Raw genomic sequence first — 27,159 nt, forward strand, 5'->3', positions numbered from 1 at the left:
ATGATTTTTTTATTTTTTTAAATTGAGTGTGAATTACATTTGTATTCTTTGACAAATTATCGTTAACTTCTACTAACAAATTATTCCTATTTTCCCTGTGAAGGTGTTTCAAGCTGCACTTAAAGTAGCCAAAATTAATTGTCACAATAAAAAATGAGGTATTGATATATTTTATTTTAAAATGGCCATATTGGGGTCAATATAAAAATCTTATATCAAATAAAGTTTTTAAACTATAGCTAAAGTTATTGGGTATTTTCTTTTATCCTACATGCCTATAATTGTATTTAATATCTCTATGAAATGCATATGTTTGTATGAAGTGAAGAGAAATTAATTTTTTTTTTTTGATTTTTGTTAAAGATTGTTTTTATGTTTCATATATGCTAAACAGTAGGAATATTATAACTTATATTTAAAGAGGCACAAAAAAAAGGATTTTCTTTGATTAAATAATATGGAACAAACCATTGGTAAATGTAGATCTTAATCATATATGGGGATCTCATTCGTTATGTAATTATAAATACATTGTACATTAATTTGATTGGCCTATACATGTATTGTACACAGTATTTACTGTATATTATGGAATTTAAGATAACTTATTTATTTACTTTGTAATTATTAAATCCTTCATATGTTCTTCACAAAAGCTATGTTTATTTACAACTTAATTTCATTTGTATATATATTTCAAATAATGTATTTTATTTAAAAGGACTCAATTCATTTTGATTGATTATATAGACAGAAATGGAGAATAGAGAAGGATCCAAGTATATTTTAAATTTCACTCATCAATAAATTCTATTTTAGATTTCGCAAAAAAGACAAAATATTAATCAGCAAGTAGATACGGAAAAAATATTGACTTTAATCTTGCATTAAACAAAGACTTCAATTACAACTCATTTGTGTGCAAAGCTAGGAAGTACATTCATCTAATTGGAATGCCAGAGTGCTCAAATGTATGGATAATCTATGCATGTCTTATAATTATTCATTAGACAGTCCCGTTTTGGGGCCTATATTTTTCATCAACCCTGCAAAGATCTTTTCTGCTGGAGACAATAAAAAGACGGGCTTTGGACAAATTAAAGATATCTCAGGCCATTTTTGACGTGGTGCAGAGCATTTTAGTTTTGAAAAAAGGGTATTTTTTTGGCAAAATTGCCCATTGTTTGCCCTCTTGAACCGTTCCAAATATGATGCTATGAGTAAAGAAAAAAACAACTAGTGTTGGATAAATAAAAAAACTAGTACGGTCCTAATCAATTTTTTCAGCCTTAGGATGGATCTATATCGGTCTTTCATGGTAACTACAAGAGCTAAAATTTCATAGTTTGTCCTTTCAACGGTTCAACATAACTGTTTCAATAGACAAATTATCTGTCGTTTAAAATACGAGGTATGTGACTAGAACTTATTATTATATTATGAGTCCTAGGACCGATTCTACCATAAACATAACACAAGCTAATGTTACTCCGACCTTTTTGTTCAAAAACTATTACTTCAGTTAGGGTTAAATTTTGATATGGTATCCACCTTAAAAAAGCAAAGATTGTTTCTATGTATATATTAATATTTGTATACAAGTTACTCGGTTCGCTGTAGGTATATAGTGATCCATGATGTATACATTATATACGTATTTTAATCTAAGAAATAACAATATCGTCGTAATAATAAAATATTGCAGACCTGTGCATATAGCATCCAACATTTATAAAAGGTTGACTGTCTAAAGTGCTCCCTGATTTATATCATAAATGTTTTGATATACTTGGGCACTTTTTCTGTTTGTTTTTGTCATTGGTCTCTTATATATTTCATTATGCATGTGCATTTTCAGTACATGTTAAGATGTGAATTAAATATAAACGCTGGAATGTTAATTTTTTTTAACTAGGGAGCGCTCGAAAGACTAAAGTATTCATCAGCCATCCAATTAATATTTTTTCCTGAATTCTTATTATTCCATTCTTGAGAAGGTAACAAAATGAATTGATATAAGTATCGAGTAGTTACGTGTGAGTGTGCTACTTTCTAATTACTCCGGGCAATGCCAGATAATACCGCTCGTATTTGATAAAACAGAGAAACTGCAAATCATTGAGCACATTTGAGGTATTTACGTTAAGGTTTCAAAGATGTACAACTATTTAGCTGCTTCCCTGTTTCATCAAACATAACATATAATTATTCAACTGTTGTTGAATAGGGTTCTTAAATTGTAAAAAAAAACAAGGTGCACAAGATTATTAATTGATCATAGGAAAATTAAAAAGTACATTTTTTACTCATAGTGCATATTTGGTATGGGTCAAGAGGCCTATGAATGGCTAATTTTGTTTCAAAACTACCATTTTTCCACACTAAAATGGTCTTTACAACTTTAACTATGGTTTGCGAGGCCTAAAACTTTGCCAAAGTCTATTTCATGATTCTGTCCCAGCATAAATATATTTTGTGCAAAAGGATAAAAAAACGGGACAGTCTAATACACATACGAATACTTTATGATAAGGTTATCATCATCTATCGTTAAACGAGGATTCAAGATGCATACATACTCATGAGACTTAAGAATATAGACTTTGTGCTCGTTAAATATGTATGTACAAGATTATACTATCTATGTATTGAGCCTCAATAGGAGAGTGTAATCGATCATAAAGTTTTATAATGTATTTGAAAAAACTGCATAAATCTTATGTAGAGTTTCATATTCCTATATATAAGACCGAATATGGTCACAGAAAACTTGTTTTCTTCGTTGTACATAATATATAATGTACCGGGCGTTCGAAAAGTATTTGACTACCAATATGATGACGATTTTAGAGGTTTTGTAAAGTTCCAATGAAATGTTTCCAAATATATTTTGTGAAGCTAGATTTCGTATCTAACGAATAATTGGTTTAACATTGTTAATTATCAATATAAATGGAAGCAAAAAGGTTAGAGACTCCCACATTGGTTTGCACCGGCCATAGAAACTATGCCATTCTTAAGAGGCTGAAGGTTAACCTTTATTCAATGTAATAGGTTCAGAAAGCTTTTGAAGGATTGGCCTAAAAGTGGAAGACCAATAAAATTGACCTCAAAGGCTGCTAGACATGCATTTGAGGTCAATCCAACAATTAGCAAGTCAAAACTTGCCAGGAAGATGAAGATGATCAAGTCTACAGTCTCTTAAGCTGTCCAATGTACTGGAGAAATATGAAAGGCCTCTGATAACTCAAAATCAAATATATGCAGGGGCGTCTGCAAATATATATATTTATGTAATCCTCCGGACTTCCCTGTTTGGCCTTGCATGTCCCCTGATCTTCGGATTTTTCAATAGAGGATTATTGAGTCAAACCCCTGTATAGTAGGCCAGGGGAAGATAAGCAACCTCAAAGCCTCTGTGTATTCAATTGGAGGAGGATACCTAGGACTTACATTACTAAAGTATGTACTACCTTCAGATCTCACCTGTAGGGTAGTATTGAAGCTGATTTAAATCCAATACATAAATAATAATATTCATAAAGTGAATAAAATAAACTATTTGTAAGATTTTCCTGTACAACCTAGAACCTGATCTAAAATTGCTTATTTTCATCACAATCAAAGTGATCAAAAACTTTTTCAACACCCGATATATTCATATACAGCCACAAGATCATTTTATAAACAAACGAAAATTCATGTCTCCATAGTTTGTTCATCAAATCATGTCCACGTTGATTGTAGAATCTACAGATGCGTATGTATGGATTCCCAAAAATACGTTCACTTATTTTACTTGTACCTACGTACTAATACATATTCTAATAAAATACAAAGTCTGCAAAGAAACTAAAGAGTGAGATGATATTTTTTTTTTTAGTTTCTGTAACATATGTTTCAAACGCTTTTTACATGCTCTTATGTAGGTCAAAACGAGAGTTAACTATTGGGATGTTTAATTCACATTAAATATAAGAAATAATATATATTAAAACACTTTATTAGGCTCTGGAAAGAGAAATAGGAAGAACTCGAGGGATTATTTCTGTTAATATTATAGAAAAATGTGTAAATATCTCTTAATTTTTGTCCTTAACAAATCATTTTTTGAGGTATCTTATATCAATTTCATTTGATAACATCTTTCACTCTCTTGCTAAAGTAAATTACTACATTTTTAATAATTTAAATTGCTTGGTTTTTCTTTTTTTGTGAAAAAAATTCAAAAATTAATTGTTTTCCAAAAAAGTTTCAAAAATCCACAGGTATTTATTTTAAATTAAAAAAATTCCAGCTGTTCACAACATAAATGTTTAAAAAAATTAAAAACACCCACAGCAGTTCATAAAGAAAAAATTTGATTTATAAATTTTTTGTTCAAAAATTTCAAAAATTCATAGAAAATCAGATTAAATTAAAATTTTTGGGAAAATTTTAAAAATTAAATTTCAAATATGAAATTTTTGAAAAAAAAATTTAAAAATCCTTAGCTATTCACTGAAAATTACTTTTTTGAAAAAAAACTTTTTTTTGTAAATATCAAAAATAGATAGATATTAACAAAAATTTAAAAATTTAATTTACTTTGCAAATATTAATTTTTCTTTTTCTTTTTTCTTGATTTACAGCGCTTCTAGACCACCCCTTGCGGACACCCATGGTTCTAGTAATTGGTTCCGCTAATATTCCCAAAACAGTTTTATATGGCAGCTGTTGATTTGTCTACTCTTGTGTTGATTTCTGGAACTCAAATATCAATAACAATTTTACAATATGTATACACCTATTTACTTTTCCTACAGCTATCAATTGTTTCAATTTTTATTCATACAGGAATCTGGGATCAAATTGTCGCCTACTTTAAACCTTGATATTGAAGATTTGACATTATCAAATGAAAAAAACCGGTTACCAAATAGGAAAGCTATTCTCGTTAGCTGACGATACGTAGTTCAGTTAGCATCATGCCATCATCATATGAGGAGATAAAGAGCTATAAGTGGAATGAGGAGCTTTCGAGGTCCGCCGTAGTCATGGCATTGGTTAATAATGGAGGTGAAATCTCCAATTCAACGATTGAGAGTGAATTTACGGACTTTTCAGCGTATCTGTAAGAAGCTAGAGGACACCTGGGATGTTGATGCCACCATAAAGAGGGCACCCAAGGAGGAGGGCGCCGAAGGGAAGGTCAGGGACACCGACTTTGTCAACAAGGTGACGAAGATGGTGAGGATTACCAGATCCATGAAGGTCATGGCGAGGGATCTGGGCTGCCATGAGAAAACAATAAGGGACTGTGTATCTGAGGATTTAAGGTGCAGGAGCTACAAGATACCAACAGACATCCCCATAGCACCAAGACCAGCCTGATGGACTCCATCAAGGAGGTATTCGGCAACATGGACAATGAGATGGTCAGAAGAGCCTGCGGCCGGTTCAGAGGCCGTATTGAGGCCGTTATTGATGCCAACGGTGATTATATCGAATGAATGGCTACTCTATACCTATATACTCGTCATAGTTTTGATTTTCAATAGAAAAGTTAAAAAATGTATATTTTGTGTTGTTTTTTGTAGAAAAATATTTTGGCGACAATTTGATCCCCGGTCCCTGTACATCAGACATAAGTAGCTCGAGTTGACATTTTTGTTGGAAAAAAAGGATACAACTAGACGGCGGGAGAGAGACGCATGTACTACTAAATTAAGTTGTTAATGTCAGCAGCCTGTTAAATAATTTTGAGGGAGAATATGAATTACTGCTATAAAGATGAGAGTATTCCACATTTAAAATAGCACTAGTGCAAGGAAAATACTATATTTATATTCAAATTAATACCTAAATATATTTATTTTTTATGCAAATGCTTACTTTAAAGGGAGAAAAAAACGACCGATTAAATAATGAAAAAAAAAAAAAAAAAATAGCGCACACAACAACGATTATTCCTTTTTTAATAGGTTTAACGTAGTTTTTTTAATTACAAACATGTCAACTCAACAAACACTTAAGCAAGCATTATTCTAAAAACGGATGATCAATACTCAATCAATTTCCTGATAACTTGCAACTCTTGCATTCCATCTAAACCCGGATTTTTATTTATACGTACACTATTTATTCATAAAAGTAGTTGGGCATTTCCATTGCATGAGTAAATTATTTGAAAATACTTGGAGCGAACGTAAAACTCACCTATAAACGATTGTGCCAGAACTTTATTTTATTTATCATTCAAAAAAATCGTATAATTCGATTATTACACTCATTGCCTAGATGAATCATTACACTCTATTAGGAAATTCTATGTTCCATTCATGACAAATATATCCGTCTCTTTTATGCTGATAATTTAGATGTATGGAGATATTAATATCGTACGTATTAGTATATATTTTACAAATGTGTGATATGTCGGATACCTAAAAATTGTTATACTAATGTGAATAAGAACATCAAAATTTGAAATTTGCTTATATAATGACGTGGATGGATTTCGGTATGAAAATCACACAGCCAGTGTAAGACTGTTATGAATTTTAGTGGACATAACTAATTTTGTACTTTAAAGAAGTTCGGTATGGTCTGGTCTGAGATAAAAATTCAGTATAGATCAGTCTTTTATAGATTGAGACCAAGAAACTCGGTTCACAATTTGAAAACGAATAAATTTTGGTCTAAGATTACCGTCTGGACCGATATGTCGGTCAAAATTGCTCTATAAAAAAACCACTCAAGGCCAAAAAAAAAAAAATTATCAATGCAAAAAGGGGGAATGCATATTAATTTTGCGAATTAAGATACATAAATAATATATAGATTAATCAATTGTAACGCAATTATTTGTATATTACAAAATTATAGCCATTTTCTAACTTTTTTAAGGAACGATCTAGATCAAGGATGTCCAATCCGTGTCTGGGGGTACCATTGCGGCCCACCGAATGTTTACGGGCAGCCTACTACTCATTCTCACTTCTAGAAGTAATTTTTAGCAAAATTGTCACAATATCATCAAAACGCGTAGAACGCACATAAAACGTACAGACATTGAAAAATATGTCTCGTCATTTTGTGTTTTCTTAGACTCTTACATGGTTGCCAGATTGGCCTTTTCCTAAACATTTTGGCCATGAAAAATTAGATTTGGCCTTTTTTTATATTTAGCCTAAAATTGATGCATATTTGTATTTAATAGTATTGTTTCACCTATGTAGCCATTTTTCATTAAATTTAATGTAATTTTTTTTTAAAGTTTTGTGGCCCATTAAAATATTTCAAGTGGCAATATGGTACATTATGTCAAAAGTTTGGGCTGCCTTGTTTTAGATTATTACTTCTATGTACATTGTAGATATTATTCGTTGCAAATATACTTGACGGATACTTTTCTCCCTAAATAGAAAAAAAGTCTATTTAATCTATTCCTTTAGAAAGATGTAATTTAAGGACTTTCTACACTTTAATCAATAAACCCCTTTCTAAAATGAGAAGTTTTGTAGAAACAAAAGACCACTATTTATCATCTTCAAACGATGGTTTCCTTACCAAAACAATGTGTTTTTCTTACCACAAATTATTTTATTTTTTATTTAAATATGGATTCCATATCTGTAGGAGCATAATTATAAAATATACGACTCCGTCCTGATAGACGTGGAATTGAAACTTTAAATGGAGTGCTTATTTAAATAAATAAATTCACGATTCCTTATTTGCTTATGCCATAGGTAAATACAAATGTTATAAAAACGCAGACAATTTAGGAATGCAAATACGAAACATCATTAATATAAATGAATCAGTTATGACGTAATGGTTTTTCTTTGGAAAAAAAATCAAATATTGAATTTTTTGATATAAAATTTCGAAATATTAATTTTTTGATAGAAAATTTCGAAATATTAATTTTTTGATTCGAAATATTAATTTTTTGATAGAAAATTTCGAAATATTAATTTTTTGATAGAAAATTTCAAATATTGAATTATTGTGAATTTTTTTCAAAATTCCTTTATTTTCACAGAAAATTAATTTTTTGGGAAATAAATTCAAACATGAATATTCAAATACTAAATTTTTTGAAAAAAAAATCTCCAAAATCTATAGTTTTTCAGAAAAAATTAAATTGTTTGGAATTATTTTAAACATGAAATTTCAGACACTAAATTTTTTTCCAATATATTCATTGTTTTTTACAGAAAATTATATTTTTGGAAAAAATATTCCAAAATAAAATCTCAAATATTGGATTTTTGGGGAAAAAATCCAAAAATTCATAGCTATTTACAGAAAATTACATTTTTGGAAAGAAGTTTGAAAAATTATTTTTTTTGTGGAAAGAAATTTTACATATTAAATTTTGCCCGAATCTCCTTTTTTAAGAAAATAAATCTTTAAACGTTTTTTTTAGGAAAAAGCAAAAATTCCTTTATTTGGAAGGAGAGCTTCAGCCCCTCCAGCCCCATTTCCTGTGAATGTTCTTGCCCTTTCATGATTACTAAATGTAAAGAAACTTAAATTATCGAATCAAACCAGTTTGTTCAGGCTCTTTCTTTATGACGTTATGAGGTAATCATAAATGACTATAATTTGAAGGTTAAACCTATTTGTGCTATATATATATATATATATAATGCATAGTGTATTTACCAATAGGGAAAATGCGTTGGACGATTAATCTTACTGATCTGTGATGACAAATCATATCTGGCAAATCAATAGATTCATTATGCTTTTTGATACCTGGGTTATGTGAGTGATTCTGACCACTGATTATAACATTCATTGTCTTTTTCATAAAATTATCTTTAAATGCAATGCAATCGATCTCTATTTATACCCAAAACAATGGGGTTTTATGTATTTCAGAATAATGTTTTTACTCAATGAATAGATGCATTTTGAAATTCAAATTCATTTGAGTTGAATAAACTTTGATTTATCACCAAATATTTGACCCTATTATGTATATATAACTATACTACAAATTTCTATAAACAAATTATTAATATTTACCTGTTGATGTCTTGCAAATTCCATATAAGTTATCCAAAATTAATTCTTACAATAAAAGAATAAGAAATAATTTGAGTTTATTTAAAAAAGACTATTTCGGGGCCAATATATATCATTTAAATCTAATAAAGGTTTTATAACTATAGCTAAAGCTCTTGAGTAACCTAAATTATAACACAAATTTGAATGCAAGTATATAATTGACAGAAATGTGTCTATCAGATATATCGTAGGCCTGTACGCATAAATGAAATAATATAATTAATTAAGATTTTCTCCTTTACTAGATTTTTGTTCATGCTTGTTTTTATGTCAACACACCACATATGTTCAAGATTTGAATACAAGTTCTAATCAACAAAAAAGAATGTGTTGTTTTTTTACTCTTCCTTATGCCGCTGGACTCTTTTTCAAACTATAAAAATACGAAATTAATAAGTTAAATATTTTGTTTATAGAGGTTCATTACTATTTATAATCGTTAAAATTGTTGTTTTATCTTTTGAAGAAAAAAAACACTGGGTAGCAAAAATTCATTAAAGAAAAAACAAAAACAAAAAGAACATATTAAGGGTTAAACTCATCAATAAACAATTGAGTTTCATGGCAAATATTTCACTTGATTTGAAGATCTTATCAGAGTTCCCATTGGATGGAATGTTTAGTTGTATATATATTGACTTAAATATATACATATGTAGTTGACAATTTATTTTTGAGGAAAACAAATATATTAATGAGGTAATTTTTTGTACCTCTAGTGGAATGAAGGGTAAAATAGACAAAAGTTTTACCTGTGTTATTTGAAATCATCATTGGTGCTTAAATGTTATATCTTTTATATAATAAATCAAATTGTTGTGATTGTATAGAATCTCAATGATGTCTTATTAAATATTTATAATACATAGGTAGTGCTGTCATCTCGAGTTTGTTATTGGAGGGGAGGGTTGACCATGGATGACTCATCATTGATATATCGATGAATAGTACTATTGAAAAAAGCTCAGGAACTCAGACTCACTCATTATTACGTCCTTGATGTTATATATGCTTGTAATGAGCAGTAATAATCAAGATTCCGAGTGCTTTGAGTACTGAGAGTATATGTATATCCAAATTTGGAGGGATGTTTTATAGATTCCTAGCCTAAAGTTGAGTTGCTACATCTATCATGCCTCTAGATGTATATCTAATTAATAAAACAATGTTTGTATGTATGTCTATATGATTGTATGAAGAACAATAATATACATTAAGTATATTTACTTCTCTAGGAATGACTGAGATAATAGAGTTGGTGTGTGTCTTTTATAGGTTTTAGGAGGATAAAACTTTGCATGAGTATCATTATTGAACCAGGCAAGGCTAAGATGGGGTTCCAATTTTCAGATTGCCCAAAAAACAGATTTTGTTCAAGGTAACTAGATAAGTGGTTGAGCTATAAATTAAAAAAATACTGGTGTATCAAAAACCAACAGCATGAATAAGAACGTTCTCCAAATTTATTATAAATCAAAAAGTTATGGCAAAAAAAAAAAAGGAAATCGGTGAAAATTGCATTTTTATTTTAGGTGCAAAAAAATGAATTTCGTAAATCAAATAAAATTTGTAGAAAATTGTTTGGAAATTCGTTTGACACATAAAAATTGGTGTTAATTGAAATATCTGTAATTTTTTGATTAATTTTTTTTATATTTTTTCATCAAACGTAATTTTTCAATTTTTTAGAGGAAAGACCACAAACAAATACATTTTCGATATAAAATTATTTACCTTAACATTACAATATATTGTTTTCAATTTTGAGAACATTTTATAACATAATTTTTTTAATATTTGCATAAAAGAACCAGTTATTGAGGTTTATTATTTTGACGACATTATTCTCCATAAAATTTTTTGTTTTGCATGTATGAAAAAAATCTTGGTAGGTTTTGTGTTTCTTTTTACAATGTCAATGAATTTTATCAACTACGTTTTTACAAAATTATTTCAAAACAGTTTTTTTAAATTTTCTTAGGTAATTTCGATTTGGCAATTTTTTGACAAAAGTAAAAGATTGACTTCTCATTCTAGACAATTTTTTCATGCATATTTATATGTTGGGATGTTATTTCAAATTTCTAACGCAATTTTTGTTTTTAAATTCATAATTATAAATTTGATATAATGCATTATAGAATACCCTAAAACTTTCCCGCAACGAAGGGGTCTAAACAATAAGAAAATTGAACTGACCATTGTAATTATCATTTCCCGTTCCCTCCTTGGACCAAACAACGCCGGGTAAACCTTTGCTAATAATATTATAGTCATCAAACCTCAACAATTATCCATTTCAAAGTAAAAAGGTTATGTCATTGAAGATGTTTTTTGTTTGGATGAGAGGGAATGTCATGATAAATTAAACTTTGAAAGGACAAAAATCATTAAAATGTCATTTTCATTCTCTCAAATAACAGGCATTTAAATCACTTAACTTCTTTACTCTGAAAGGGATAATTTTTGGGGTTTGACGACTCTCATATGCAAGGTTCTTTGAGATAAATGCATGTACACGTATAACAGACTTAAGTCACTTTTACAAAGGACAAATATTCTAAATTCAAAAATTAATTAATGTTCTAGGAACACATACTCGTAGGCGGTATTGGTTTAATCATAAGCGGATATTGGGGCAAAGAAAAATGTGTAGTCTTATTATAGTGGAATATAGGATTTTTATTCAGGGATGTCAAGTTCAAATTTTTATTAATCTAGTTGGCATGTGGCAAAATTTGATATTATTTGACAGATTTTTTTTTTTTTTTTTTCAAGAAAATAAAACAAAATTAACAGCCTTAATTTTACTTTTAGGCATGTGTATTAATCTATTTCGAAAATATTAGAAATTTGACAACAAAATTTTTCATCAGAGCCAGGAGCTCTTTTATTCACAATACGTACATTACACAATTTGTGCATCAATGAAACATTAATGAACAGAGCTGAGGTACAGCAGTTAGAGTAATTCAACTTTTTTTTACTTGTCTTATTGAGAACTACTTGTATTGTATCAAATATCAAAAAATGATACAAGGGTGATACAGATTCAAATGTTGTATCTACAGATCTAAGTATTTTTAGCAATATTTGACTTTAATAATGTATCGAATATCTAAAAATGCAGACATTATGTGTATGTGGATGTAAATATTTCTATCATTCAAACTATTATTTGTAAGGTTTTTGTTTGTTCTAAAACGCAACTGCTCAATTAGTTTTAGATTACGAGCACTTCTTAGTAATCTAAAACTAATTACAAATAACAACAATAATAACAATTCTGTAGTTTTAGTATAATAGGATTTAAATCATGTTTATATTTCAGTTAGACAAAAGCATCTTTTAGGAGACGGGCACCTAATGCATCTCGCTGTTATGGAACTGATGGAGTAGATGGATAAAGATAAAAGGAGAGTAGAAATAGTCTTATATATTCCCGTAGAGCTCAGTCTCGGTGCAGTTCAGTTCAGTCCTGCATATCAGCTTTAAAACTCCTAAAGTTTGGTCCTTCACTCAACTTTATTTCATCTCTTTTTAAAATCAGTTCTAGTACTGACAGTCCCGTCCAGCCCAGTCGGTCCAGTTCAGTCCAGCATATCAGTCCTAAAACTTATAAAGTAATGTTCCTTCAGTCAACTTGATTTCTTTTTTCTTTAATCAGTTCTAGTACTGACAGGCCGAAGGACCGACATTCTTAAGGACCGGTCCTAATACTGGATTGGACCAAATAAACATAGACTGACACACCATTAATTGCACTTACATGTAACCAAGGGTAGGTATGTATATGAATGGCATTAGGTAAATATAAGATTATTATGCTATTTATATACATGTACTCGCTTTTATCAGAATTTACAGTGAAGAGCTCAATCAGAAACGCCCATAAAATGGGTCGATTTGTTTTTTCACTTTCAATACTCCCATTTTTATTCATTCAAATCATGAGGCGTACATACTTTATATGTATACTCTTATTTTCATCCAAGCAGCATTCCTTCAAAAGCATAACATTATCCAGTATTTTGAATTTGTATGATATTATGTAACAAGTACCCCAATAATAATTATCTATGCAAATTAAACATCCAAGTCTAGTTTTTTCTAGGGTGTCTCTTTTCTAGTATGTATGATGATAGACTTGCATTGATTATATTTTATATTAATTAAAAAACTTTGGCATATTGTTTGAATATTATAGATATAATTATATGTTGGTAACTTTGAGAACAGACATATTTGTTGACAAATACACCTTTATAAAATATAGTACTGGATAATGTGTTAGAACAGGGATTATCAAAAGGCGACCATGGGGCAAGTCCAGCCTACAAGTGCATTGATACGACCTGCCAAAATTATTTATTAACAATTATAAGTAAATAAAAATGCATTTGATGTTGGTATAATTAGCCTAAATTGTGTCTTTATGGTGAGATTGACATGCTCTACCCAATAATTTCGGGAGGAAATCATTTGCCACCAATTACTTCTACCGGTGTTAGGTAATGCCCTTTTTTTAAGGAAACACCTTTACATCCATCAACATTACCACTACGCTAAATTATTCAAAAGTAAAATTGATCCAACGGCCAATTTCACTGTACCCTAGTTGGATCCTATATATATATTAAAGATGCTAGTTTGTTTTCTATGAGATGATTGTAGTGAAAAGTAAAAAGTCCTACTGAATTCACTCATGATCATTTAGAATTGCGACAACCAGTCTGGATACGAACTTTAAAAAGATTGCTCATAATTCACGAACAAATTAGAGTTATATTAAGTATAAATAAAACTATTCCAAAGTCAATTCCTTTTATGATATATAAAAGTATTCAATGTTCAATTAAAATTAAATCCAATATTTCATTATTGTCACCTACGAAATGATATCTTCATCATTTCATTTTAGCTAACATCCAAAACTGTTGAGAAAGCCTTTTCAAAATCGTGAAGAATATATAATAATAAGATCACTAAAGTGCTAGGATTTGTCATAGGGGGTTGGATTTGATAAATTTCCCGGTGACGTCAATAACTTTTAAAAAAATAAGGGTCTTTTCACTTTACCAAAAAATGATAAAAACTTTTTCTTAATAATTTTTGTTTTTTTAGAGAAAAAAAAAGTTTTATTACTATTTTTGACCTTTTTCAAAAGGGCAAACTTCTTTTGGCTCCCTTTTCCTAGATTCTGTCAATATTTCGTTTGATTACGTTTTTGTTTAGAATTGAATTTTTTTATCTTCATTCTTAATAGTCATTTTTACTGAAAAGTTTTTTTCATTTATTTTTGTGCATCAGATCACTAATATCTTGTAGGTTACATATCCTTTTCAAGGATTTCAACAATTTTTAAATTTCTGTCCATCATATTCAAACAATTAACATGTTTTTTAAACAATAAAAACTATAATCAATACATGTCTGAATATAATATTATATGACTTTTTAATAAAATAATATATGAGCCCTTTAATTTCCCCCAAAATAATAGAATTCCTTTCTTAAAAATAATTTTGTGGCTTTTTTATAAACAATAATGGTTTATTATTTTCAATGACAGTTTTATAACAACTCAAGTCTTTTTGGGTTCCTTTTTCAAAATTGTACCGATATATAGTTTGATGAATATTTTTATATGCATCTAAAAAGTCAATTTTAAAGAAAAAAGTTATTATTAATGTAGGTCTATCATAAACGTAGGCACAATGTATAAATATTATGGAACAAGTGGATTTATATGGGAGTTTGTTGATTCACTGATGATGTCATACCTCTCTCATCATGAGTTTCACCTTTATCAGTATAAAAGCTATTGTAAGTTTCCTAAAAATATGTACCGATTATACATCTGTATTAGGGGAGACAGTATGCAAGCCCCACGGTTCGGTACTTCACGGTATACGGTTCAGTACAGTATTATGTGTTTTTTTACAAAATTAATGTAGTTTTTCAAGTTTTTTATATATTTTATTCCTTAATAATTTCTTTTCTGTACAAATAAATTATTCCTAAATATACAAAACTTCTTTAAAAGAAAATAAAGGATGATATGAAATATGCAAAAACAGTTGCTTCACTACATTTTCCGGTAATAAAGAAGACCCATTAGCAATCACAATATCGTCAGCTGGCTAAAGAATTAATTTGCTTGATACAGATGTACGTACCTGTACTTGTGAGGTATCGTGCACCTAACTACAAAACATTCGGAAGTTTATTAACATAATCCCTTTGCCATACCACAGGTTCTTCGTCAACTGGGATGCATTTGATCATTTTGCAAGTCATTATCTCTTTTTTGTACAAACAAACACAGAAAGTATTTCTTATATAAAATGATTAAAATCATTCCTCAGTATCTAAATCTATGAATAAAAAAAAATAATAACCAAAATATTATAATATCAAAATATTTAAACAGCGGTATAACCCTGCACCGTAGAAGCCCTAATATCTATGCTTCAAGTTATCAAGTGAGATTTTATGACAGATTTTTAGAATACATTTATCTTTTAGACAGTATTACTGAATAATATATTTTTTCTAACATTACATAATGGGGTTTAACAATATTTACATACTGGATATGGAAAAAGCATAGAAATAGATAAATATCATGTTTAAACGTGACTATGAATAAGAGGAGTGTTTTTGCATATGTAGGTCATCGGTAAAAAACATTATACATCCTTTTAAATTAATCTATTGTTTGAATGATAGATTATATGAATAGAATAGCAATAAAACACTGATGAATTGAAATAAAATTGTGAAAAAATAGACAAATCTCTTTGGATTAGCATTAAAACGGTGATTTTGAATGATTTCCTTTATTTTAAGGAAAAAACAATAGCTGAATATTTGGGGGTATTAAGGAGTTTTAGGATTATCAGGAGTGACTGCAAAAATAGAAATATATATTGGATGAATATTGTTAAAATAATAATAAAATCATTTTGTATCGGCAATATAATATTATTTCTGTATATAGGAAAATTCAGTTAAATCGAATTTCCTATGATTCTACCCCCATAGTAATATTTTTTTCCACTTACTTTGAATTTGTTCTTTTAACTCAAATATATTGACAAGAGTTAAATTATATTATTTCTGATATTATACAATGTGAAACGACACAAATTCTAAACATTTTTTTAAAAATCGGTAACAAGACATCTCAAAATTGCGAATAGAAGGGTGTGCCAACATAACTTCCATTTTGAGAATATCGTTTTTTGTCGGCATTGCAGACAAGTGGTGAAACATTGACGACTAGTGATGGATAGGAGACGGATATGACTCAATTTTTTCAATCAATTTTTACTCTACTATTTGTAGTAGTATTTGCCTTCAAAGAATTTTGCAAATATCAAATTATGAAAAAGGATTTAGGAGACGGATATGAAGGATTTATATTGTTTATACCTTGGGAAATAGAAGAAGAGTAATTGCAGAATGACCTTTTATTTCCCAAAGTATAAATATTATCCACGGATCGGGACTCAATTCCTACTCACTGTTAAGATTTATCATGACGTCATTTATAATCCATAAATACCATATATCATTCCTATCCGTCTCTCAGCTAACATTAGTCATATCTCATCTGCAGTGCCAACTCCCTATACCTCCTTCTACAGCCCCATGCCAAAACTACTAAGTAGTTTAGAAACATAAACTGTATGACGTCACTAAATATCCTTCTTCAAAGTGGGAATGAAATGTCCGGGGAAGAATTTTACATGGAATGAATTTACTGGGAATGAAATGACTAGGAATGAAAAGAGAGAGAATGAATTTACTGGACTGAAATTAACAGTCACGTCTTAACATATACTGTAGATGTATTTGAACTATTATATACAACGGAGACGAATTTACTTGAACAAAAAGAAAGAGGGATCATTGTATATGTACAATGTACACGCCTGCGATACTTCATAAATAGGAGTGCATTATTATTTCTTATATCAAAAATATTATACAATTTACATCAACGATCATAAATGAGTAATTTCAATAGAACAGAACAATATGATGGAAGTAATTTATGGCAGAATGTTCCATGTATACAAGTTCGATACTATATGCACAGATCTGCAATATTTTATCAATAAAACTAACTTGTTATTTCTTAGATCAAAATATGTTTATGATATACGGCATGGAGTACTACATATTGTGCACCCGATGGCAAGCTTTCATACATTCATACAGGCAGACAGACAAACTTTTTGTTTATTTATTAGATTTACATCTGTGGGTATTTGATCCTTAAAGTATTCATTAGTAAGGTTCATTAATATATTAAATCATTGAACCATCATTATTCCCTTTTTGCATTATCCTTATGGCAAGTATTCTAAATTATTCATTCAATATAGTCCTTTCATTTTTGGATAGTAACTTTTACAGTCTGTTTATTTAAATTATGAGTCATGGAAGTTGCAAATAAATGATGTTCTATGTAATGAATGTCAAGATCAAATCGGCGCATTTTTCAAAAATCTTTAAATTGTCACTGTGGCCACATTTTTTATTTGAAAATTGGCTGGAATTGTAATTATGAATGTTGAAGAAGAGCTCAATTGATGCATTCTCCTCCAGCATCAATAAAGGCTTGCATCCGGGCCCGTAAAGAGGACTAAACATTGACGAGGTAGTTACATGGCCTGATAATCATTGTCTCTTTGATGATAGAAATCAGAAAGACATTGATGGCATGAAAGGTTCGATTTCTTTTATATTCAAAGTAGCCCAGACAAAATAATTCATCTGATTAAGATCTGGACTGCAATGACCATATTTCCTTCACAATGAAGTCATAGCAGTGCACATTCAGGTACTTCAGCGACCTTTCTGAGACATAACAAGATACTGAGTCTTGTTGGATGGAACGGATTGGGAAACAAGTCATATTTGAGATCTCCCAATGTTATTATGGACAAAAATAATCGTCAAACCGCAACGTCGTTCCTCCTCTGTAAATTCAATTTTCTTTATATCTGGAGCAGCTGTTGCCATGATGTTTTTTGATGCAAGAAGGTTTCTTCCAGTAAAAAAAAAACACCATCGGAGATCTGTATCATAACAAAATCGCCCGTGCACGCATGCGCTGATTTGATCTTTGATTGTTGGCATTTCTAATTTTGAAAATCTCCCAAGTTATATAATTATTTACATATTGATCATTTTAAGTTTTTGATTTTTCATATCTAAAACAAAATGAATTCGTACTCGAATTAGTTAGTCTTTTCCCTAAGAGTATGATCTAATACATTAATTTATAGTAAACACAAATACAGGTAACCACTATGAAAATCCTCAATTGCAAACGACCTTCTCGTCTTATTACACCATTGATTAAATCATTATTCAATGCCCTACATTTATTCTTAATTATAAAAACAAAATACATTGGAGCATGTATGTAATATGAAATGAAGTAAGATCCTACGCAATAAAAAATTCAAATAACAAGACAAGGATCTTCATTACTGTACCAAATCATATGCGTATATCATCGAGTAATATACATACATATATCGAAGAAAGAAATAATATTATTATATCCTTGAAAATAGAAAACGACTTTCTTAAGAGTATTTTTTCTAAATATGAAAACATAAGTTCATATTAATTTTCATAAGTAACATACAGAGTGTTATTCAAGTAATATAGAATTAATGTACACTCTATTTTATTGTCAGCAGGGCCCGTGCTAGGATTTTTCTTCAGAGTGGGGGAAGGATGTAGAGATGAGAGCGCGAGGAGAATGTGGTACTACTGAATTTAGGCCCTTGTTAATATCAGCTGTTAGTTATATGATTTTGGGAGAGATAAAAGGAATTACTGTTATTCAGAGTAGAACCTTTTTACATTTACAGGAAAAATATTATAATTATATTGCTATTTATATATGTTTCTTTAATTATCCATTTTTAAGCAATTTAAACCAAAGATATGCAATAATGCATATTCAGAAGGAATAGTTAATAGAACGACGACTGATGAATAAAAAAGAACACTTTTGACAACCATTTTTCCTTTTCTAATCGATAAACTTAGTTTTTTCTTTACACAGATCCCAGCTTTAAATATGAGATGACCTTCGGTTCCATTTTCCCAAAAAGAACAAAAGTGTTTTGTTTATAAATGATTCGGTTCCTTTGTAATCGAATGATATTTTTTTAGAAAGGAATATTTTTTGTTAATGATCTTTTTCTCAAAAAGGTTCAGTCTTTTTTTTACGGGGGGAGGGGCATTTTTCTTAACTCTGTCACTATTTCTTAATAGTTTTTTTTAATCATTGCAACACTACTCCATAGGGGGTGTTACACATAACTATGGCCACAGCCCTAATTGCCAGCTAGTGATTTGCTGAAAATTGTCCCGTATTAGTGTCTTAATTTACTGAAAACGAATAATTTATTATAAAAAAGTAAAAAAAAAAAAATACAAAATACAAAACATATAGACCATTGATTCTCAAACTTTTTACTTTACTTACTACTTGGGACAATATTAAGATCTCCAAGTACCATCATTATTTGAAACTTTACAATTTTCGACATAATGTTGCAAAATTTGCATAAGACATATTTTTTATAAAAACTATATATTTGGATGACTTTTTTATGATAAAAACTCTACTTAAGCCTCTGTGTACCCCACAGTTTTAGAACCACTAATGTAGGCCATTACTATTAACACAAAAATTTATTATGTCTCATAATAATAATAAAGTTTCCTAATAAAACTTTAACTATTCAAAACTCATTCATTTAAATTAATAATTTTATTTTCGTATTCAAATGTTAGGGGCGTCTGCAGGGTGTGGGCAGGAGGGGCTGTAGCCTCCTCCAAAAAAAATTAGAAATTTTTCTCAAAAAATTTAATTTTTCTAAATAGCTATGGTTTTTTATAATTTTATGTCAATGGCTATGGATTCTTGAATTTTTTCTTAGAGTTTAGTATTTGAATTTTTTTTCCAAAAATTTAATTTTGCGTTAATAACTGAATTTTTTCTTGGCAAAAATTTAATATTTGAAATTTTACTTTTTTGTAAATAGCTGTGGATTTTTGAAATTTTTGAACAAATTTAATATATGAAATTTTTTTCAAATAATTTAAATTTTTCGATTTTTTTCAAAAAAATTCTACAAACCAAGCCCCTTATATATATATTTATATTATCCTGCGGTTGCCTTTGAATGTATATAATTCTTATCTATTTATTATAACAAGAAGGAATACAAACTATCGAATGCCCACAGTATTAAGCATTTTTAAAGCTTTCACGTGTCAAGTCTAAAGTATAATTACATAATATTATGTATTCATAATTATATGTATACTATCATAAAGAACCTTAAGAGAGAAAGGGTAGATAAGATCTGAGAGTTTTGGGAACACATATTTTGTACCTATAAATGTATAAAATCATACATTATGTATAATATGTAAGTAGAGAGAAATGAAATGCTTTGAGAAATCAGAAATATAATAACAACTATGTACATAATATGACTAAGACCTCATTTAACCGAGTCTTATCCCCTCTCTCTTTCTCCTTTCCAAGGAGGAGGAAATGCGAAGAACTTCAATGATAATTATGATTGACTCAAAAGGAAACAGTAACAACATAAAATATAATATTATCACAAACGAAACTTACTTAGGTTAGTTCAGTCATCCCTTTAAAATGTATTTGATATAAATAATTTAAAAGAGTATGTTCCTCGAATTGTATATTATAAAAGCATGCCTTTTATATAGCAGCATCTAATAGTAAATATAGGTAAAACTTGATCATACGGAAACTCTGCATACAATAACAATGAGGGAGGACCACCGCCCCAATTGAGCAAGCAAATTTCTGTACAATGCACACACACATCATAGGGAGTACGCACTTGTCCTTGAGTAATACGTCGTCGAACAAACTGCATTTATAATTACATACACATAACAAAATATACAGCCAATGTTGTGAGGATGGATTGATACACACTTCTCTTGGATAATTATCATCGGTTGGCTTAGTGTACAGATATATATAAATCAACATGTTAAAAGTATATTAAATAAGAAGAGGTTTTTTTTTATTTTGACAAAGCTATCAAATATATTTAGGATGTCTTTTTTGTTTGTTAAAGTTCTTGTCTTCCTTGAGACAGACTCTCAAAGAGGCATAAAATAATTTTGTGATTGAACATAGAAGATGATGATACATAATATATTATAATATGTAATAACTCATAAAATAGTTTAATTAAAAATAAATGGATAGAATAAAAAATAAAATTCTATAAATAACAAAATAATTATAAAAAAAGGGGATATCACAAGTAATAAAGAAGATTTTTTGTCTCTTTAAAAAGAACAGAATAGAGGAGGATGCATTCACAAACAAGCAATCAAAAATTAACTTTTAAATGGGAGTTGAATGCAATGAGTCCAGAAGTTCATCCACAGTTTTTGGTGTTTCCATGGAAACAGAGGAACTTTTATGAAATACCCTGACAGGAGAATCCCCGGAATGAACAACGGACATGAACTCTGCTTGTTGTTGCTGTTGCTTCAGCTTATCACCCAGTCTAGTGAGTTCAGTTTTGAGCCTTCCGTTGGCATCATCCAATGCAGCAATTTTCTTTTGCTGCATGAGAATCATCATTTCCTTGTCACCAAGGCTGTTGATTTCTTGCCTTCTAAGCATGTCTTCCTCGATAGAAAGTCTTTGCAAAGTGCGATTGACATGATTACTTTCATCTTTATTTGCGACAACCCGCAATTTCCGTTCAGTCTCGTTTAGTTTATGTTGTAAGGACTCCATGTTGGAGCGGAGTTCCAAGATTTCAGATTCATACTCTGTAAGTGACCTTGTAGGCTTGCAACAAGGTCTCGGGAGAGTACTACTACTTGTACTGTTTGTTCGTGCCATGTTGGGTACATCGCTTGGACTAGAATAGGTAGAATCGTCTGAAGAATCTGTATCGTCTAAAGACATGCTAGAGGTGAACAACTTGGACGTAGAACGACGTGGATGACACTGATTTTGAGAGGGCCAAGTACGGCGAGAGTCTTTAATTTGCAATCCAGGACTTGGAGTCATAGATGCGGAAGAAGACGTATCCGAAGAAGCTACTCCCACACTTCCATCAACGTTGTTTACACCATTTGATGAAACTACATTATTATTACCCGTTGTTCCTTTCACAAAGAACTGCGCTTTTGGTGCTTCGTGATGAGGAGCTGGATGGGAATAGTTACGTGTTTTTTTTGGGAGTGTCCAGGACCACGCAAGTTGTTGGAGACCCGATGCGAATGACTTTTCTGGAGCTTGATTTTGTCGACTTAGTTTTTCAAGGGTTTTAAGCGTGGGTTGACTTATTTGTTCTAATTCTGGGAGGGTAGGGCGACGAAGACTGCAGTTGATGTCATCCAAAACTTGACGGAGTTTGATTGATGTAGAATGATCTTGAGGAATCAACGATATATTCTCAAAGAGGATAGAGTGAACACAACTCAAATGTCTTCCTAAATCAAAACGATCTGCATGATTAGAAGTTGAGAAATTCCATGAATCCTCAGACGATATTTGATTTAAAAACTTCTTCATTGAATCCGACTCTCCTTCGAGGAAGGGATTCAAAAACTCTAGGGAATTTTCTTTTCCTTCATATAAAGTAAAATTGGCTAGGGTTTGTAGAATTTTAGCAATGAGAGTCAAATTTCGATTAGCTCGATCTCCAGGGTATTCGTCAATGAGATTAAACAGACTAGGACTCAGAATTGCAGGACATAGGTAGCGCAAGAAAATACAGGATGAAATAAGATTATCACCTCGGTCTGGTCTTCCCACAGCTTTCAAGTACTGGCGAATTTTAAAGAAACAACGTTGTAATTGAATAGGAAAATTGGAGTGACTGTTCATAATTCGATGCCACACTTGTTTCACACGGTTTCTAAGGAGGGTTCTGTGAATACTTAGTGTATCAGGATTGGTTACTTTAACAGGATCAATTTCCAAATCTTGATCACCCGCTATAATGTCCTTGATCACATTTTGAAGTGTGCCTTTGAGATACTTTTGTCCAACAAGCTTGATATAAGCCTCCATTGCTTTAGTTGCAATGGAATTTCCACGGAATGTAAGGTGCTCATTTTCAACATTTGAAATCTCTCCAACAACGATTTCGGTTAAAACGTCTTCTGCGATGTCTTCTAAATGATATACAGACATGAGAGAAAGTGATAATTCCTCTTTGACTTTGACAGATATGACAGGCTCAAGTAGTTTCACTAGACTCTTAAACTCGTCTTTAAGGAAATAGAGGAAGTCATCATATTCTCGTAGAGGAAGAATATCAACGGACTGAAATTGACATTTGAGTCGAATAGAAGGACTTTCTCTTTTTGAGGACTTCTCGACCATGTGCCACTTTTCTTGTACGTAGCGTGATTGCACTGAAGGGACAGAGATGCGTACCCGTCCAACAGGTTTCTTTTTTGCAGAGCTCCTCCTCGGATGATGGCTGGGGTGTGGATGGGATCCTTTATCCTTATGAATAAAGAGCTGTATCCGTTCAACAGAGGAGGGCAAATCCTTGAATTCAAAATGTTCACCCCAAAAACACATTCCGGTCATTTTTTTAGAGGCTGTTCTTGCGTAGAGTTTATCATCTAAATAAATCTCTACAAAGTACCGATTTTTATCAGATAGACCCTTCACCTCCAGTACACCCAATTTAAGGGAATTCTCGGTGCGTCTTCGGTCTTCTTCTGCGAGTAAAAGCGTTCGCTTTAGATTCAGAATCCACTCATCACGCTCTTTAGCGTTGTGACACGTAAAATAACGGGTGGTGCCACTGGAATTATATGTGATTTGAAACCAAGTGTCTTCGCCAATGATAGAGGGATGCACTGGCTGAATCGTTATGTCCTCTGCGTTCAAGTGAAGACGATCCACCAGATTCTAAAAAAAGCAAAGGAATTACTCATTAGCATGTTAGGGCAAAACTGAACCTGAATTCTATCACGTCGTTACATTCAATGCATCCCGCAACCTTTTATTCGAAAAAAAAAGGGGGAAATTGGCACAAAATCAGCCAATCCTTCCCTACTATGGAATTATAATCCAATCATTGTTGAAAATTGTAGAAGTGTATTCTAATTCAGCCAATCAACGTTCAGAACATTGATAAGGAGAAATGAAGCGACAGCCGACAACATATTACACTGTATATTTTTGTGTTAGTGAAGTAACGCCGTGATAAAAAGAATAGAACACTCACTTGGGTTGTTTTGATGAGTTCAAATTGACTCGAATTTGATGGAGGAGTCGATGAAGAAGACGATGAAGAAGTCGTCTCCGTATTAACAGACTTACGTTTATGAAGATCCATAATACTAATGGATCGCCAACGACTTTCCTTCATTTGTAAAACAATTATTTATTCTTACACCAAAGGAAACACACAAGTATTTTTAAGATTCGTTCCAAAGTTGTTTAATTATTTTCCATCACTTTTTAAAAATGACAACTGCATCACATCATCACTATTATATGCAACACACAGTAAGAGAAACGCCAAGGAACTAACATGTTACAACCGCTTCCACTTCATACATGAAGCGCGCCTTCATTTTTTTTTCCTCTCATATCTCTCCACTCTCTTCCTTGACTCTGCCATTCTACCTTTCATAAAGCAAGCCCGACAACAGAATTATTCGTCAGTATTGCATCATTTTTGAGAGTAAATAAGACGAATGTTTGTGAGCTTTTGTTATAATACACAGACAAGGGTTACTTCTTTTTGATATTATATTTGATGATGAAACGTACGAAAAGGTTTGACTGAATGGGAATAGAATAGTCGGACCAGGCCGGGGAACGACGGTTGAAAATATAACGACTTTTAGCCGGGTGAAAGTTTTTTTTTTTTTTTTTACAAAATACTGTGTGATTAACTCAATTTAATTTATTATTATTGTTTAGATTGTTACTCATTTTTTTTACAGAAAAAAATATATATATTCCGCATATTGTTTTGTTTTGAACACAATATTTTTTATACAAAAAGAAGCTCTTACCTGAAGGGTAAGGATAACATTGACTATACCAACAGCTCCTTGTATTCTTCAAATTATTCTTCTACTGCGTATTTTCTTATTATTTATGATACGCCTTGGATTATGAGCTTGCAGACATTTTGATTTCAATACCTATTAATTATTATTCCGAGTGTCAAAATAAATTATAATCTGCCTACTTTATTTTTTTTCGTCAAAGTGGTCCACGCTCTTGTGATTTAAAGAAGATCAATTGCAAATTGTATTAATAGCAGTGTGGTAATTCAGGACTTCACCATAAATCCGTTATGTTCATAAGCAAATGCATTAATTCAAGCATTTCTGTAAAGATACAGGGTGTGAAAGTTATCTATGCCTTCAATTTAGTGCGCTCTCTTGAGTAATATCAGTCGTATCAAGAAGGAATATCAAGGTTTTCCAAGGGACCAAGTGACGAAGGCCTGATTGCGCTTTCGGTCCCGTATAGAGAACTGTAATTGAGACTAGATGTGATTTTGTTAAATTAAATAAATTAGAATCAATCAAGCTTTCAGAATCTGTTTTTTTCTTATTGTGATTACTGGTTAGAGAGAAAAAATAACGTTTCTAAAAAAATCCCTTTTCGCGACAAAGATAGCTTGCGCACCCTGTATAATATTATAATCTTCTTTTTTTACGCTGGAGGTTGAGTGATTTATTTTTCATAGCTTAATATTTTCTCTACGATATAATAATATGAAATGTCAAATTATGGGTGTGCATAAATAAATAATACATGTCAAATTATTATTATTGATGTAAAATGAGAGAGATACTAATGACTAATAACCTTCTTCTATGTAATTTTACTCTATAGGCAACTCATGATTTTGAAACGATGACTGCATTCAGAGTTGCGATTATAAATAATGAAGTATTGATTACTCGTACAGTTATTCGTCTTAGGGTCAGTCTTATATGAAGATTGATGATCGACCTATTTCTCTTTAAAAAATATTCCATCATTATGGTCGTTAACTAAGGAAATATTAAGACAAAGGTTCTGTTTGGTGGAGTAAAGAAAATGACCTCCTAGGTTGACGTCGGGAATCACAAAGATAAAGAGTTACACAATAGCGTGAAATTGGATCACACGAATATCTACCCACCCAGTTATATATGGCAACAAGTGATTAAGACATACTCCACTTTTCATTTGACATTTTGGGAATACTCACGTCAATTTCAAGGATAAGACATTTCATACATGAAATGTTGCTTAAAGCAGAGTTGGGGAATCGTACTCGAGTGACCCTCCAGCCCTCAATTATTGTTTACATTTGTAATCACGGAAGAGTCTCATTCTTCATAGGCCTTATTTTCTTAGATGTGGTGCGTTCAGATAATAACAATCTTGAACAAAAATCAAGAAAGGGAGAAACCCGCTATTTATTATTTTATCTCTTGTAACCTAATATTTCATAGACATATTTGAGTCAATAAAAGGCTTTGTAATCAAATTTCTGGGATAAGTAAAGATACCAAAGAATTTCAGCTATAGTTTATAACCTTTATTTGAATTAGGAGACTAGTATTAGCCTCGATATGATCTCTCAAACCCATCCTGTCAAGTTATCATTCTTTTATTGTGATAATCAATTTTGGCTACTTTAAGTACAATTTGCGACACTCTAAGATGCGTAATAAGAATAATTTGTTTATTGAAGTTGACGAATATTTGTCAAAGAAAACAATCACTCAATTGTTAGAAAAATCATTCTAGCTTGTTTTTGTTTTTGAAGACCAAAAAGATATTATCCTGGAGTGTTGCTGAAGTATCCATGAATGTGAAATGTATACAAATATGTAAGTTATCTGCTTCATAACTCTTTTGCATTATTATTTGCAAACATAGAATCGTAAAGGATAAGAATTCATGAGGCGGAAGAAGCATTTAACATGTAGAATCGGTTATTCTATATTTTAAAAGTATTTATTCAGCACTTATGTAATCCATGCAAATCCATTCTC

General features: G+C 30.8%; 2 protein-coding genes across 2 annotated transcripts in view; both read right to left on the reverse strand.

Moving 5' to 3' along the window:
• The window catches only part of LOC121117594 (uncharacterized), a 637,532-nt gene that overhangs the window by 459,365 nt on the left and 151,008 nt on the right, over nucleotides 1-27,159 (reverse strand). The window lies entirely within an intron of this gene.
• On the reverse strand, nucleotides 21,298-24,713 carry raskol (Ras GTPase-activating protein raskol). Its single transcript, XM_040711867.2, has 2 exons — nucleotides 24,372-24,713; nucleotides 21,298-24,052 (listed from the first exon to the last, which is right to left on the reverse strand). Exons 1-2 carry the CDS (start codon nucleotides 24,513-24,515, stop codon nucleotides 21,509-21,511), a joined length of 2,688 nt encoding a protein of 895 aa, XP_040567801.1. The 5' UTR covers nucleotides 24,516-24,713; the 3' UTR covers nucleotides 21,298-21,508.

This window comes from Lepeophtheirus salmonis, chromosome 5, assembly GCF_016086655.4.
Source record: "Lepeophtheirus salmonis chromosome 5, UVic_Lsal_1.4, whole genome shotgun sequence".
Classification (NCBI taxonomy): domain Eukaryota; kingdom Metazoa; phylum Arthropoda; class Copepoda; order Siphonostomatoida; family Caligidae; genus Lepeophtheirus; species Lepeophtheirus salmonis.